Source organism: Trachurus trachurus (assembly GCF_905171665.1).
Source record: "Trachurus trachurus genome assembly, chromosome: 23".
In the NCBI taxonomy this organism is placed as follows: domain Eukaryota; kingdom Metazoa; phylum Chordata; class Actinopteri; order Carangiformes; family Carangidae; genus Trachurus; species Trachurus trachurus.
The window spans coordinates 9,762,418-9,775,697 of record NC_139912.1 but is presented as its reverse complement, the minus strand read 5'-3'; the positions used below and the strand labels follow the sequence as shown (position 1 = coordinate 9,775,697).

The window sequence follows — 13,280 nt, the reverse complement described above, 5'->3', positions numbered from 1 at the left end:
GCTTTTAATTTTACTACGGGCTCTTGTGAACCAGAGCGGAGGGACTCTGTTGGACTCTGTTGGACGCTGAAAACTTCAGACTTTTCCATCCAGGCCGTCAGTTAGTCTGCTGTCCTTCAGCTGTTAGCCTCAGAGACACTAACACCGCAAAGCCAGACTGAGCTTCCTGAGAGGACCGATGTGTCCGTTTACGAATGAAGCCATACATATGTGTGTGTGTCTGTAAATATTGTATGTATACACTATTTAGCTAACAGTGGTTCTCAAAATAGGACACTAGGAGGTCCTAAGCAATTCAAAGACAGAAAAAATCAGTTAAAAAAATTCTACAAAATCATTATTTTCTGTGCATTATTATAAAATATATTCAAACCATACTGAAATCTTTCAACATGCTAACATGAACTGTGCTAATGTTACAAAACATGCCATGAAAAGACACAACTGAATTGTAAAATTAAGAAAATTATCATAAAATAATACTAATATCTATTATTATTAGTATTACTACTACTACTACTACTACTATAAGGAGGTTTGCTTAAGGGTTCCCTGGTTAAGTTACAGTAATGCTATGGGGCTAGTGGGGCCTTTGCATGGAAAAGTATGGGAACTACTGAGGTATAACAGTAAAACATGATTGGTTTTAATGTCGTGGCTAACAATGAATATCCAAGTTAATTGTGAATCATAAGTAATTAAACTGAATTTGTTGTTTTATTTTTTTCAATTATTTATTCTTATTCAATTATTCTTCCACAGCTTCACGGCAATCACAGCATTAAAAATCTGTCAACAATAATCTGAATATGCACCAGAAATTCTTGGTTGAGATAAACTTACTTTCATAAAGCAGCATGCACCCAACTGCATTCAGCCACACATTCCTGCAACAGGTTTTTCAGTAAAAGGGGTCAGGGAGCTCAGTGTAATTCCCACTTAAGTGTAGAAGTACCTGGTTGCATGACCTTGAGGAAGGTGGCAGTGACCCGGCCGTCACGGTGTCACTGGTGTGATTGGAGATTCTGTCGTCAGTCACAATAAGGGAAGTCCCAGAAACACGGCCGAGAGGAACATTCCTGCAGTTTGCAGTGAGTAACCTACACACACACACACACACACACACTCACTCATCGGCTCGGCAGTTGGAACATCAGGCCTTCGGACTGAACTCCAAAAACACCTCCGGAAACCGCCACACTTTATGACCATGTGTGTTACTATGTTTCTATTTTCTACCACTAAGAGCAATAATAGAAATAGGTAGACCACGTCACGGGCTCCACGTTCCAGCAAAGATGAGATTTTATGGTTCTTCATTCCATGTATGTTTCAAAAATGAGATCACTGCTTTCAAAGACATGAAGAAAATCAGAGGACAGTTAGAGATGGTGACTCACTGCCTTCATGCTGAATGACAGGATGGCAAACGCCACTTTATCTAATAAAACAAATATAAGACGGCATTTCCATACATATACTGTATTTCTATTGTTTTGATGTGCACATGGGTATTAGTGGGTTTGCATTGCATGGTGCCAGCTCCGGCTACAGTCTACCTACACATTTTTCCAATACCAGATTGAATTGAGACATCAAAAACAGGCTTACATGAGCAGACACGCATGCAGCAACCGAAATAATCTTACAGGAAAACGAAAAGCAGAGACGCATGGTTGAGTGCAGCTTCCAAGGTACTGAGTCAGAAGAAGTGATCGATCTTTTCACACAATTTGGGGTGTGAGTTTCCTGCACAATAGGAGCATGTTGAACATGTTGACCTGCGAGGGGTCAGGCTCAGGTTTGGGTTGGGGTGGGGGAGGAGGGAGGAGGGGAATGGACCCAGGCAAGACTCAAGTCCAGAGAGAGTATTTAAATGGGGGAAACCTGCAACGAGGCATGTGTCATCTCTCTGTCATTCAGTGTTGCAGGACCGCAGCGTCAACTCAAATCACACAGGTAAGACCATTAACTATTACTATTACAGGATATTCTACAGTGCTGGGGTAGAAACCAAAATAATATAATATTATTACATATAATAATTCTCTAATATGTTATTAACTACATAATATAAAGCAAAACAAAACTTTTAATATATGTGTTAACTTCAAGTGTTTTGTTTTTTTGTGTTTTTAGGATGCGCATCCTTCTGGTCGTTCTCTATGTTTCTCTTATGGCAGCTCCTGGTTGCAGCAGTCTGCCCAGACGGGGAGACTCTGCGAGAAATACCATACACAACATTATAAACATTGCTCAGACAACTCTGGTTCGCATTAAAATGGTCAGACAAAGGGTATGCACATTGACTCAGATTTGTTATCAAAGTGTTTTTGAGAACACACTGAACGAAGGAAGATTTATATATGAAACTTTACATTTTCCTGGTCAAACCAATTATGATGCTTTTCTTATTTTTCCTTAGTTGCCTGGATCTCCTGTGATAAATGTCACCAGTCCGCCCATTGAGGGACTAAACAGCATCAGCCATGAACTTGAACTTCTGGATAACGAACTAAGGAGCCTCTCCTCAAACATCCTCAGCCAGATCCAGACTGATGTCGCCAGCATGGGGGGAAGTGTGCGCTCCCTCGCTCAGATAATGGACTGCACCATCCAGGACAGACCCGGCGGAGAGATCAGCAACATCGTGTACCCAGAGAGTTACCTCTACCAGACTCTGACCAAGCTGCAGCGCTACCTGGAGAAGTTCATCCTCAACAAGGATAAACTCAAGGTCTGCTAAGAATTCCAACTCCAATTACCTCTCTTGCCATTATGCAAATATACAGAAGCTTGTTTGCACATGTAGTTCAATGTAGACGACTGTGTACTTTGTAATTGCACATACTATTTTTGTAAGCAGCAGTTTAACAGGACTTGTGTTACTTAGTGATGAAAAGCATGTAAAAAAACATTTTCTTAATTAGTTCTCAAGCAGTTGTTCTCTTCTGGTTGAATAAGCTTTGCATGTGATGCAAGTAGCTTTTTAAAAGTATAATTTTCATACAAAGACTCTATAAAGGTTTGAGAGATATTTGAACTGTAGATTTATTTTTATCTCACATGCAGATTTATTTATATAAGACAAATTTTAATCACTTTATAAAAGTCAAAATATATACACTTAACTTCCAGTGAGGTTTACAATTTATGACATTGAGTATGTCAGTGCGGGTTTTAAAGGAAAATCTATTTGATGAATGAATGAATGATTGATTTGATTTGAGGTGTACTGCAGAAACATTAAGCTTAGAACTGAAAGAAACAGATTTTTTTTAAATGTCATTTGTTATATCAAACTTTGCAATAAAGATTTAAGTCAGAAATTGGTGTGATTTTTTCTTTTACTTGTGCTATTGTAAAAAAAAAAAAAAAAAAAAAAAAAAAAAAAAGTCTTTGACTTTCAGTCAACTTTCTGTCCAACAAACATAAAATCAATTTGGACTTTTTTTTAATGTAAAATTCATAGGCTTTGTAAATCTTAACTCTATGTTTTACATTTTTCAAAATAAAATAATTACATTACACTTATGACATATATAAACTTTCAAACATTTGCATGCTTGACAAAACATTGGATATAAGAGCAAGTTTGAATTAGTGAGAGGAAGTGTGAATTTGAACTCGGATTTGGGATACATGTATCTATCTAATTGTATTACAATACATTTTGCACATACATTTTGTGAAAGTTTGGTGTTGGGTAAACTAGTTTTAGGAAAAGGGAATGAATGTGCCCTGATAATATTATTGGCACATTGTGAATTAATGTGATTAGCTGTGTTGGGATACATAACTTTTTTTTATAGTTATTCTTTGGGCATGTTATGCCTTTATTTGATAGGATTGTAAAGAGGAAAGAAGGAAAAGAGACCTGGGGAATGATACGCAGTAAAGATGGTCTCAGTCGGGGGTCAAACCGGCGATCACAGCTTCGGGCTATGCCCACATGGCATGTGCTATAACCACTGAGCAATGAGGATGATGATGGTTGTAAAATCTTATGATCTGATGTTTTATACCTCATTTACATCGAATTCTGCCATTACTTTATTGTTCCACCCACCTGAGAATAGCAATTTTGCATCTCTCCTTGTTTTACACACAGTTAATATTTTAGTGTGCACTGTCCCTGTCTGACTAAAATTTACATTACATTACAAGATTCAGACTAACCAAGAGTATTTGTGGTCACAATATTTGTTTTATACATTATTACAGCACTTTTAGATGGAAGATATTTATTGACATTTATATTCAGATTTTTAACAGATTTAGCTATTTTTCCTGTTCATTTATTTTGCTTTGATATATTTCATGTTTTTTTGGGTTAGTAAAAGATAAATAAAGCTCCATAGAACTCAATGCATCATAAAATAGCACCACAGAGGTCAGCATTTTGGCACTGTGGCCACTTGGATAACGCACAAGAATGTGCCATTAAAGTCTGAACTCTGACCCACATACAAACACACTAATAGTAACAACATCATGCAGAGCGGCGGCCTTGTGACACATACACGGCTGTGAAGTATTACAGTGCACTGAACACCTCAACTAAAAAACACAGACGCAAGGGAATTATTTTATGCTTATACGTGTGTTTATGCAGACCAATTTAGACAGAAATTATTATTATAATTCTGCTGACAGTCAATCACATTACAATTATTATTATAATTCTGCTGACAGTCAATCACATTACAATTGAGAGGAGAACACCGATCGACTGAACAACATAATCCAAGCCAGGATTCATTTTTCTTTAAAGAAGGGAAAACAAATAGAAAGAGACAGAATACAAAATGAGAGTGCTTACACCTCACAAATGAGAATCTAGCTTTACAGATAAAATACAAACTGACAGGAGCACATTGATTCTCTAAATTGTGCATTATGTGTGGCTCTTTCAATTCTTTTTTTCTTTCCCTCTAATTGCTATTCATGAAAGATAAATTAAAATAACAATTTTTTAAAAAGATAGATATAAGAACATAATGATGCTATGGATAAGTGTCTTTTATCGGTATGAATAAATACATATTTTCTTTGGAGCTTGGATTGAAAGGAATAAAAACCTTTCTGGTGTTTAATTTTTCACTATAGCTGACATTTCTCTCACAACCACTTGTTACTGTTGCCGAAAAATAAATATAATTTATGTTTTCTTTCAGCTGACACACCAAAGCTGTGCGTTAAATTTCAATCATACATAACTTACTTTATTTTCAAAGTAAGGTGTGTATGATTGAAACAGTTGCTGTAAGCCTTATAGCTTACAGGACTGTGTTCAAAGTTTCAATATAAACTGCATGCTAATACAGTTCAAACTCGAGTTTTTTAAAATGTAAAGTCGTAATTAAGGGTCCTGGGACAGGGACAAAAGAGTGTCAAATAAGCCAGTCATCATATAATTTTGCTTTTTTTTCAGTTTCCATTTGTCAGTCTTACAACAGTGTAAAACAGAAGAGACACAGACATTTTAATTGCATTCATTTTAATGAATTTCTAACAGATTTCTTGAGAGCATAGATGCTTTTGGAATCATATTCCATCACTCCAGTTCAAACAAATAAATAAACAAAATCCAACTGGATATCTGATGCATACAATTTAAACACCTCAGTGGTTTCTGTTGAAATAAATAGAAAAAAAAACAAATAAAAGACAGAAACTATGCAAGATGCATTTACAGTCCAAAGGCTTTATGTTACATATTGTGCAGAATGCAGGGCCATCTACCACAAAGCCAGATTGCCGTCTTGTCTTTGGGTTTAACAGGTTTTCTGCTATCACAAACCTGTGCCAATCAAGTAAGAAAACCTAAGTCTATAACATAGTGACAAAGGAAGAATAATCAGTAGAGCAGTTATTCACCTCTCTGCTTTGGCATCAGGAACAGTCTTGAGATAACTTTCTATGTGCAGCACATATTTGTAACAGTTTGTCAAATAAAATAAAAAAAGTTCACTCTGAAGACCCTCCCTTCATTTCTTTCACTAAATGGCAGTCTTTCTTTTAATGAAGGGGGGGAAGAGTTAAAGTTGCTTAATGATATAGGCCCCAGATTCAAGTGCAAAACAAGCATCACATGAAGCTGCACAGTAACTTATTTAATACTTAATATGAACATGCTTAAAATCAAAACAACTAAGTCAAACAACTAAGCGTGCTTTAAAAGGAGAGAAAAATGCCTTTATAAAACTATTTGTGCCGTCTAAAATATAATTATAAAACAGCTGCAAGACAACGTCATTAAAGTGCATTCTCTTTGAAATCATAAAGCACCTTACAGGTTCAAGGTTCAGTGTAAACAAACTCCCCTAACAATTCAGATTTTTGTTTTGAGGGAGGAAATCGGCAGCGACTTCAAGAATTTTTCCAGTGTACACATGTAGTCCTGCGGGTGGCAGCGCATGTGTGCCGCATGTATCGACTCCTTCCACTTCCGGCTCTCCACGGCCATGCCCCTCTTCCTCCACATGTCAATCATCTTTTCAATGGTTACTGGGTTGCATAGAGCGTCGTTCTCGCTGAAGAAGAAGAGAGCTGGAGTCGTGATGGGGTTGTTGTTGAACACCTCGACGCCTCGGTCGTAAAAGTCCACCGTGTAGGATTTGAAGAGCCAGAAGTAAAGCAGCGCTGTGTTTATGATGAAGCTCTCTAGACGTGGCAGCAGAGTCTTACCAAGGCCTGAGGAAGAACGAGAAAGAAAATTGTTAAAACCACATTAAACAGTAATGCAGCTGGTATTAGATTATATTCTTGAAAAGGGAAAAGCTGCACAAAAAACCCAGTTACTATCAGAAAAGAAAATCAATGTCAGCGCACCAAACCAAAAAGTAATTCAATTTTCTTTTGACATATCATATTTACTGCATAATTTAATAGTTTAATAATAGCTGCAACAATCAAATGTTTTTTATTTACTCGTTAACAGCTGCAGCTTCTCACAGGTAGATTTACCTCAACCTTGTTGTAAACTGAATATGTTTGGGTTGTTGGTGGGACAAAGCTAAATACTGGTGATGTCCACCTACTGTATGTGTCTGTTAAACTGTAAAGATATTTTCCACTTTTTTGTTGGTCAAAAGATGAACTGCAAAAAAAAAATCACCAGAGCAACTGATGATGATGCACCTCCCATCCCAAGAAATAATATAAAAACCAAGTTTTGTAGTCCTGTATGAAGCTCAAGCACTTTTAGAAAATGCACTAAAATATTTCTTCATGAACTCTGATTAATTAAAAAACTAATGTTTTGGTTTGTTTTCATTTGTTTTTTATTCATTCCCCTGACAGTATCATGAGACAGGAAGCACTGGACTACTTTGTCTATTGTATAGATTCCTCATATAGCCTCTGTCTTTCTTTTTATTACTTCAATTACTTCATTTACTGTAACAATGTCAGGTGCTGTATACCCAATTTGTATGTAAATTTTATTCTATTCTTGTGAAAAAGTTAAAGTAAAATATCTTTTAAAAAGTTAAAAAAAAAAAAAAACTACTTAACGCCGGGTTCACACCGGACGCCGAAGCGCCGCGAATAGCCGCGGAGCGGAGTCCGCTTCCATTCGGCGCCCTCGTTAACTGGTGTTGTAGTTCAGACTAGACGCGGAGCGTCGCGGTCCTCCGCGGTCGGCTCGCGCCGTGGAGCGCCAGTTTCGGCGTCTGCTCTATTTTGTGCGCGAGCCGCGAGCAATCGCGTCAATCTTGGCAGGAAGTCACACATGAAACAACGAGAGAATCCGGTCAATTTTCAAAATAAAACACTTTTCAAAATAAAATACAGCGATTGACAAATGCGACCGTATTTATATTTGTCAGACTCTCAACAGAGAGCGAGAGAGATGAAAACACACACACAGGATAGGGAGACACGGACTGGGCTGGCTGCAGGGAGGAGGAGGGGGGGTCAAAACACACAAACAAACAGGGAAAGAGAGAGAGAGAGGCAGAGATGAGTTGTTGTAAAGTGAAGGAGGACGTGAAATTAATCTTGGAAGTGAAGTACAGGGAGTTGTGTGACCCACAGCACACGGTGTTATAATTATATGAGGTTATTTACTTATCCATGATGTAAAAAACACAGCTCTGAATGTGAGTGAACAACAGCTGAGGAGCAGAGGCGCTCGCGACCGCCGCGGAGAAATCAGCGTCTGGTGTGAACTGGAGGGACGCGGCTCGCGCGCGATTTCCGCGGCCGCGCCGCTTCGCGGCGCTTCGGTTCACACCGGACGCCGAAGCGCCGCGAAGCGAAGCGGAGCGGCCGCGGAAATCGCGCGCGAGCCGCGTCCCTCCAGTTCACAGTTCAAATATAAATACGGTCGCATTTGTCAATCGCTGTATTTTATTTTGAAAAGTGTTTTATTTTGAAAATTGACCGGATTCTCTCGTTGTTTCATGTGTGACTTCCTGCCAAGATTGACGCGATTGCTCGCGGCTCGCGCACAAAATAGAGCAGACGCCGAAACTGGCGCTCCACGGCGCGAGCCGACCGCGGAGGACCGCGACGCTCCGCGTCTAGTCTGAACTACAACACCAGTTAACGAGGGCGCCGAATGGAAGCGGACTCCGCTCCGCGGCTATTCGCGGCGCTTCGGCGTCCGGTGTGAACCCAGAGATCATTTATTACACAAAAGTGAGTTGATGGATGTTTTTTGCACCCACTGTCCCAAGGGAAGCTGCCTCTATACACAACGGTCCTGGACTCTTGATGAACTGGAGCAGTGAGTCAGCTGTCTGATGAATTATTTACAGCTCTGGCACACGTATCCAACACAAAAGTAACCTGAGTCCCAGTGGGTCTGTGGTGGATCACCCTCACCCTCACTCACCTACTGCCATGTGCTCCAGAGAGCCAGCCACCAAGCTGTCATAGATGTGCCCTATCACCCTCTGGCCCAGTTGTGCATACTTGTCGGGTCCATGTGCAATGTGGGTGAGCATCTGGGTGAAAGTGTAGCCGCCGATGGAGGAGGCGTGGACCAGCAAGGCCCTCCCTGAGAACTGAGGCTCCTCTAGCACTTTCAAAACTTCCAGTCCATAGTCGAGCCCCCACTGAGGCCACAGGAAGTGCATCACGCTGCTCTGGACCAGGAGGACGTCCATTCCTCGGTCCAGGTAAAGGTCCCTGTACTTGGCCACGGCTCCGGGCTGTGCACCGAGCCAGGAGAAGAAAAGAAGAAGCGGACGGGAAGAGGCAGAGTCTTTGGTTCGACATGTCTGTTCCTCTGCCTGTGAGAGTGGAGTGTAGTAATAAGTTATCCCATTCCTGATCCTCTTCACATTGAACTTCCCTCCACTGACTTGTTCAGACACAGTTGCATTAGTCCTGAAGAGACTAAAAAAAGAGACACAACAAACCACAGTCAAGATTTAAACATGACAGAGAGGACAGGCAACATTTCCATGGCATTTTACTAGCCTACATATAATTTTAGAAAAACCTATTTAGCATGACAGTTATTTCTACAAATACCTGATATTTAACATGGTTCATAAATGTCAATCCATTACAGCCTAGTCCGTACTCTGACTACAGCCCGACAAGCACAGGCTTTTAATGCATATGCTAATATTGGGCCCATAAATTTTCATTTATTCATTCATATTTTCAGTATTTGTTCATGAATGCAACTCAAACACTTCCTGCAGTTAATAAAAGGATGCTTTACAGCTCATCCAAGATGCTACATGTACAATTAGCAGGTTGTTTTACTCCTTTGATGAACCTACAGTATGTTATTACACTAACAATGAAAGAATGTAGTGATCATAATCGGATTTTGAGTGTTCATGCCCCCACCCCACCCCCCACGGGCTGTTACCTTATGTGGAAAAATGAGTGGGGGGAGGTTCAAGCTCCTAGCAATTTATAACACACTTTCACCGAAGTGAAACCTTGCTGGCTACCAGGAAGATAAGACATTATAGACTCAGCATCACCCGGCATCTTTGCATGCTCATACAACTTCCGCATAACAGGTCAGAAGCAGGCGACCACTGGTCATTCAGTTACCCAGAGAGCAGCAGGTTTCCCATCGTGTCGCGTTAAACCCGTCCGGCGGCGAGGGAGTCCTGTCGGTGGTCTGGATAGAAAAAATGGCTTGGGACGGACGGTCAGTCGCTATCTGCCACGGTGTCGGCTCCTTGCAGCAACACGCAGCAGCGCTGGATGAATAAAGAGGAACTGACGACCGAGAGCCCGCCTCCATCGACACCGGCTCTCCACACTTGCAGTTCTGCGAGAACGCGCATTGATGCGACTAAATGCGAGGCTCGCTCCCGTGAAATAACGCAGTTAGAAATTGGAAATCTGATATAATCTGTCATTATAGAATAATAAAGCAACAGTCATGCGATACCAACAAAAATTATATTAATTGCATTGTTATTCGTTTTTACCATTTGATTTGTGATTGACAGTCGACAAAACAGATCGACAGAAGTCAACCAGTACAAATAAGCCGATGAGCGATGTGTTTGCTGATAACCGCATCTTAAACACAGCTTATTATCTCTGACACTGGTTTTTAATAGTTCAAAGGATGTGAGAACAAGTTATCGCCTCGAGGACAGTCACACTAGTAAAAGTCTATTTGCTTTGACCTACTAATCAAATAAGTGCAAGACACGTCAGTGACCACAAGATGGAGCCAGAGACTGAGTCAGCAGAAATAAGACACCGTTACTCAGCTCATGGAGCATTTTCACTGTGTTCACTTTACAAGACTGGACCACAACAAAGTACATTCACTTGAGTACATATTAAGTATACATTTTGAGAGTCTGTATTATACATTACTATACATTTTCAGTGTCTGTACTATACTACTTGTGTTGTGCTGTGTTTGCATTTTGCATCATTTGCATTAAACTGACAACGACACTACATTTTTTCATTGCGCCTTTGCAAAGATAAATGATGTCACCATCGGGTCACCTCAGTGTGGCTTGCTGCGAGTGTGAGGCTGCAGTCGTCGTGACAGCGCTGTGTGTAGGTGACCGTAAAATGGCTGTCACAGTTGTGATCAGATCTTTCCATTCTTTCACATAGAGGCAGCAGAGGCAGTTTTAGGTCATCACAGCCTCACTCACTTTCTCTTTTTTTCCTCTGTCTATTTTCTGCAGTCATTTGCACCTTCCCCCACCAACACACACACATGACATTATATTTTCCAGCACTGCTGTTTTATGTTTGACCATCCAGTAAGTATCCAGTGTAATATTTATTTTGGGGTTTGAGAGAATTCACTGAGTGCATTCACATGCTTGTTACTGTTATATCCTTTCATTGTTGCTCAGGTTTTTGAGAACCTCATGTTGAAAATATAATTGCCTTCTTTCAGAAAACTGTATAAACCTTTGAAAAGGCTCTGAATTACTGTCTGGTAATTGTGTAGCTCCTCAACACTAGATAATATACAATTAAAATCGTAATGTGGCCAAATGCAATCTCCGCATCACAGGAGCAGCATTTTTTTTTAAATAAAATGTTTCACATTGTTGTGGATTTTAATACTATAAGCACTGTGGTGCTAACAAATTACCAGTTATATTCTTCAGACTTCAAAAAAAAAAAAAAAATACATGCTTGTTCTTATCTTTTTTTTTTTATTCTTGTTTGGACAGAATACTATCCACAATAATAAATCTCCTAAAATAATAACATTATGATTTTTTTTTTTGTGCATATCATACTTGCATTGTGCAGGTGAAGTAAACTTGAGTTATTACAGCTTGTATCAAAACAAAACAAAAATCAAAGGAAGTGAGAATGGAAACATTAAAAGTTTGAGGACATAAAACCAAAACAGTGAATAAAAAGATAATCCCTTGTGGCTTGATCCTTTCACATAACATGTAAAATATTGATTGGAGCAGCTTTAATCTCTTGATTTACACGTGTTAACTATTTTATTTGTGTGAGAACTTCATGTGCAACAGGAAAAGAAAAAAAGCCAGAGACTTTCTTTGCCGTGGCCCAGCGTGGTCACTTTGAGGCTCAGTCAGGCAGAAAAGTGTTTGAGTCCCAGAAAAACATAACCCACTAGGCCATGTGCTCGTGTTACTCTCAACGACTCGCTCCCCCCTCTTCCCCGGTCTTATGTCATCCTGTTTTAACCCCCCCCCCCCCCCCCCCCCCCCCCCCCATCCCTGCTGGTTCTCTATACATTCCCCCTCATCAAATCAAATCTCTCCCTCCCAAGGAGAAGAAAAGCCTCCATCACTCTCTCCTGACCCTCCCTGCAAAACAGCAAAGACCCTCTCACCCATTTCCCCTCCTCAGCACCCCAGACCCCTGCTCCCACCCCCTCTTACCGCTGCCACACAAACCCCTGGCCTTTCCTTTTCGCATTGTTTCTCCACGGCCCCTATTGTCCTGGCAAAGAGAGAGAGTTGGGAGGGAGTGGAGGCAGAGAAGAAAAAGAGGAGAGGAGAGGAGGGGGGGAGAGAGGAGAATGTGCCCTCTCTGTTCTCCGGGCAGGACGGGTTTCCACCCACATCAGGGTGTGGAAATTCCGCTGCAGCTTCCTGCTTTCTTTCTTTTTTTTTCTTTTCTTTTTTTTTTACTCCTCTCACCCATCTCTGTCATATTTTTCTCCTGGCATCATGTGCCTTCCTACTGTAACTTTTCACGCATGACATTACACCAAGGCAAGCATGTCTGAGATTAAACCACAAGACGATTCACTTTGCCCCAAGATTGTACAAGGACGTCGCAAAGATTGCAATTTAAGACAAAAAAAGTTGAAAAGGAAATGTGCAGCAGATGTTGGAGTTGTTGTTGTTTTTTTTTAGCTTTCAGAAAATCTAACTAAGTACAACATTAGCAGGGAGATTATACGTGTTCCAACCAGAGGAAACATGCGGAAATGTGCAGTTTTACAGTGACGAATGCATGGAAGGCGTAGCAAATCATTATGAGCCAAGAGAGACACAGGCTGGAGTTTGACAAATTTTCTCATCTGTTCATGAAGGGCACAACTCTGTGAAGTCAAAAATAAATGAGTTATGGCTCAAGTTTGTTACTGTTCAGCACCAAAAACAAAAAAAACACAACACTGGGGATGGTCATCTACCATTTCTTCTCCCTTCTACTTTGTTCTTCAGCCATTTCCCTCTTTCTTCCATCCATCTTCATCCATCTACCCCCCTTTCTCCATGTGAGCGGCTGGGCTCTGATTTGCATTCATAATACGTTCAGAGGCTGTTGTAGCTCATGTGTGACACCTGTCGTCTCCATCAATCTTCCTTATTGGTATGGGAACC

At 40.4% G+C, this 13,280-nt stretch overlaps 2 protein-coding genes across 2 annotated transcripts; one reads left to right on the top strand and one right to left on the bottom strand.

The window, feature by feature from the left end:
• Positions 1 to 1,876: 1,876 nt before the first annotated feature.
• Positions 1,877 to 2,746, top strand: lepb (leptin b; the record flags this gene model as incomplete). Its single annotated transcript, XM_083999389.1, has 3 exons — positions 1,877 to 1,959; positions 2,140 to 2,284; positions 2,426 to 2,746. 3 exons carry the CDS (start codon positions 1,877 to 1,879, stop codon positions 2,744 to 2,746), a joined length of 549 nt encoding a protein of 182 aa, XP_083855515.1.
• Positions 2,747 to 5,528: 2,782 nt separating this feature from the next.
• LOC311006775 (transmembrane protein 53-A-like) lies at positions 5,529 to 10,203 on the bottom strand. The gene is made up of 3 exons (XM_083999724.1): positions 10,027 to 10,203; positions 8,843 to 9,348; positions 5,529 to 6,696 (listed from the first exon to the last, which is right to left on the bottom strand). The coding sequence occupies exons 1-3, from the start codon at positions 10,047 to 10,049 to the stop codon at positions 6,335 to 6,337; spliced, it is 891 nt and encodes a 296-aa protein (XP_083855850.1). The 5' UTR covers positions 10,050 to 10,203; the 3' UTR covers positions 5,529 to 6,334.
• Positions 10,204 to 13,280: the final 3,077 nt, after the last annotated feature.

Bases quoted from the DNA above. Each gene is read 5' to 3' on its own strand.
- LOC311006775 (XM_083999724.1), bottom strand. From the start codon at position 10,049: ATGGGAAACCTGCTGCTCTCTGG. The intron at 9,349-10,026 runs GTAACTGAATGA...CTCTTTTTTTAG, and splicing joins GGAAACCTGCTGCTCTCTGG to TCTCTTCAGGACTAATGCAA. The intron at 6,697-8,842 runs GTGAGTGAGGGT...GTTCTTCCTCAG, and splicing joins TCTGGAGCACATGGCAGTAG to GCCTTGGTAAGACTCTGCTG.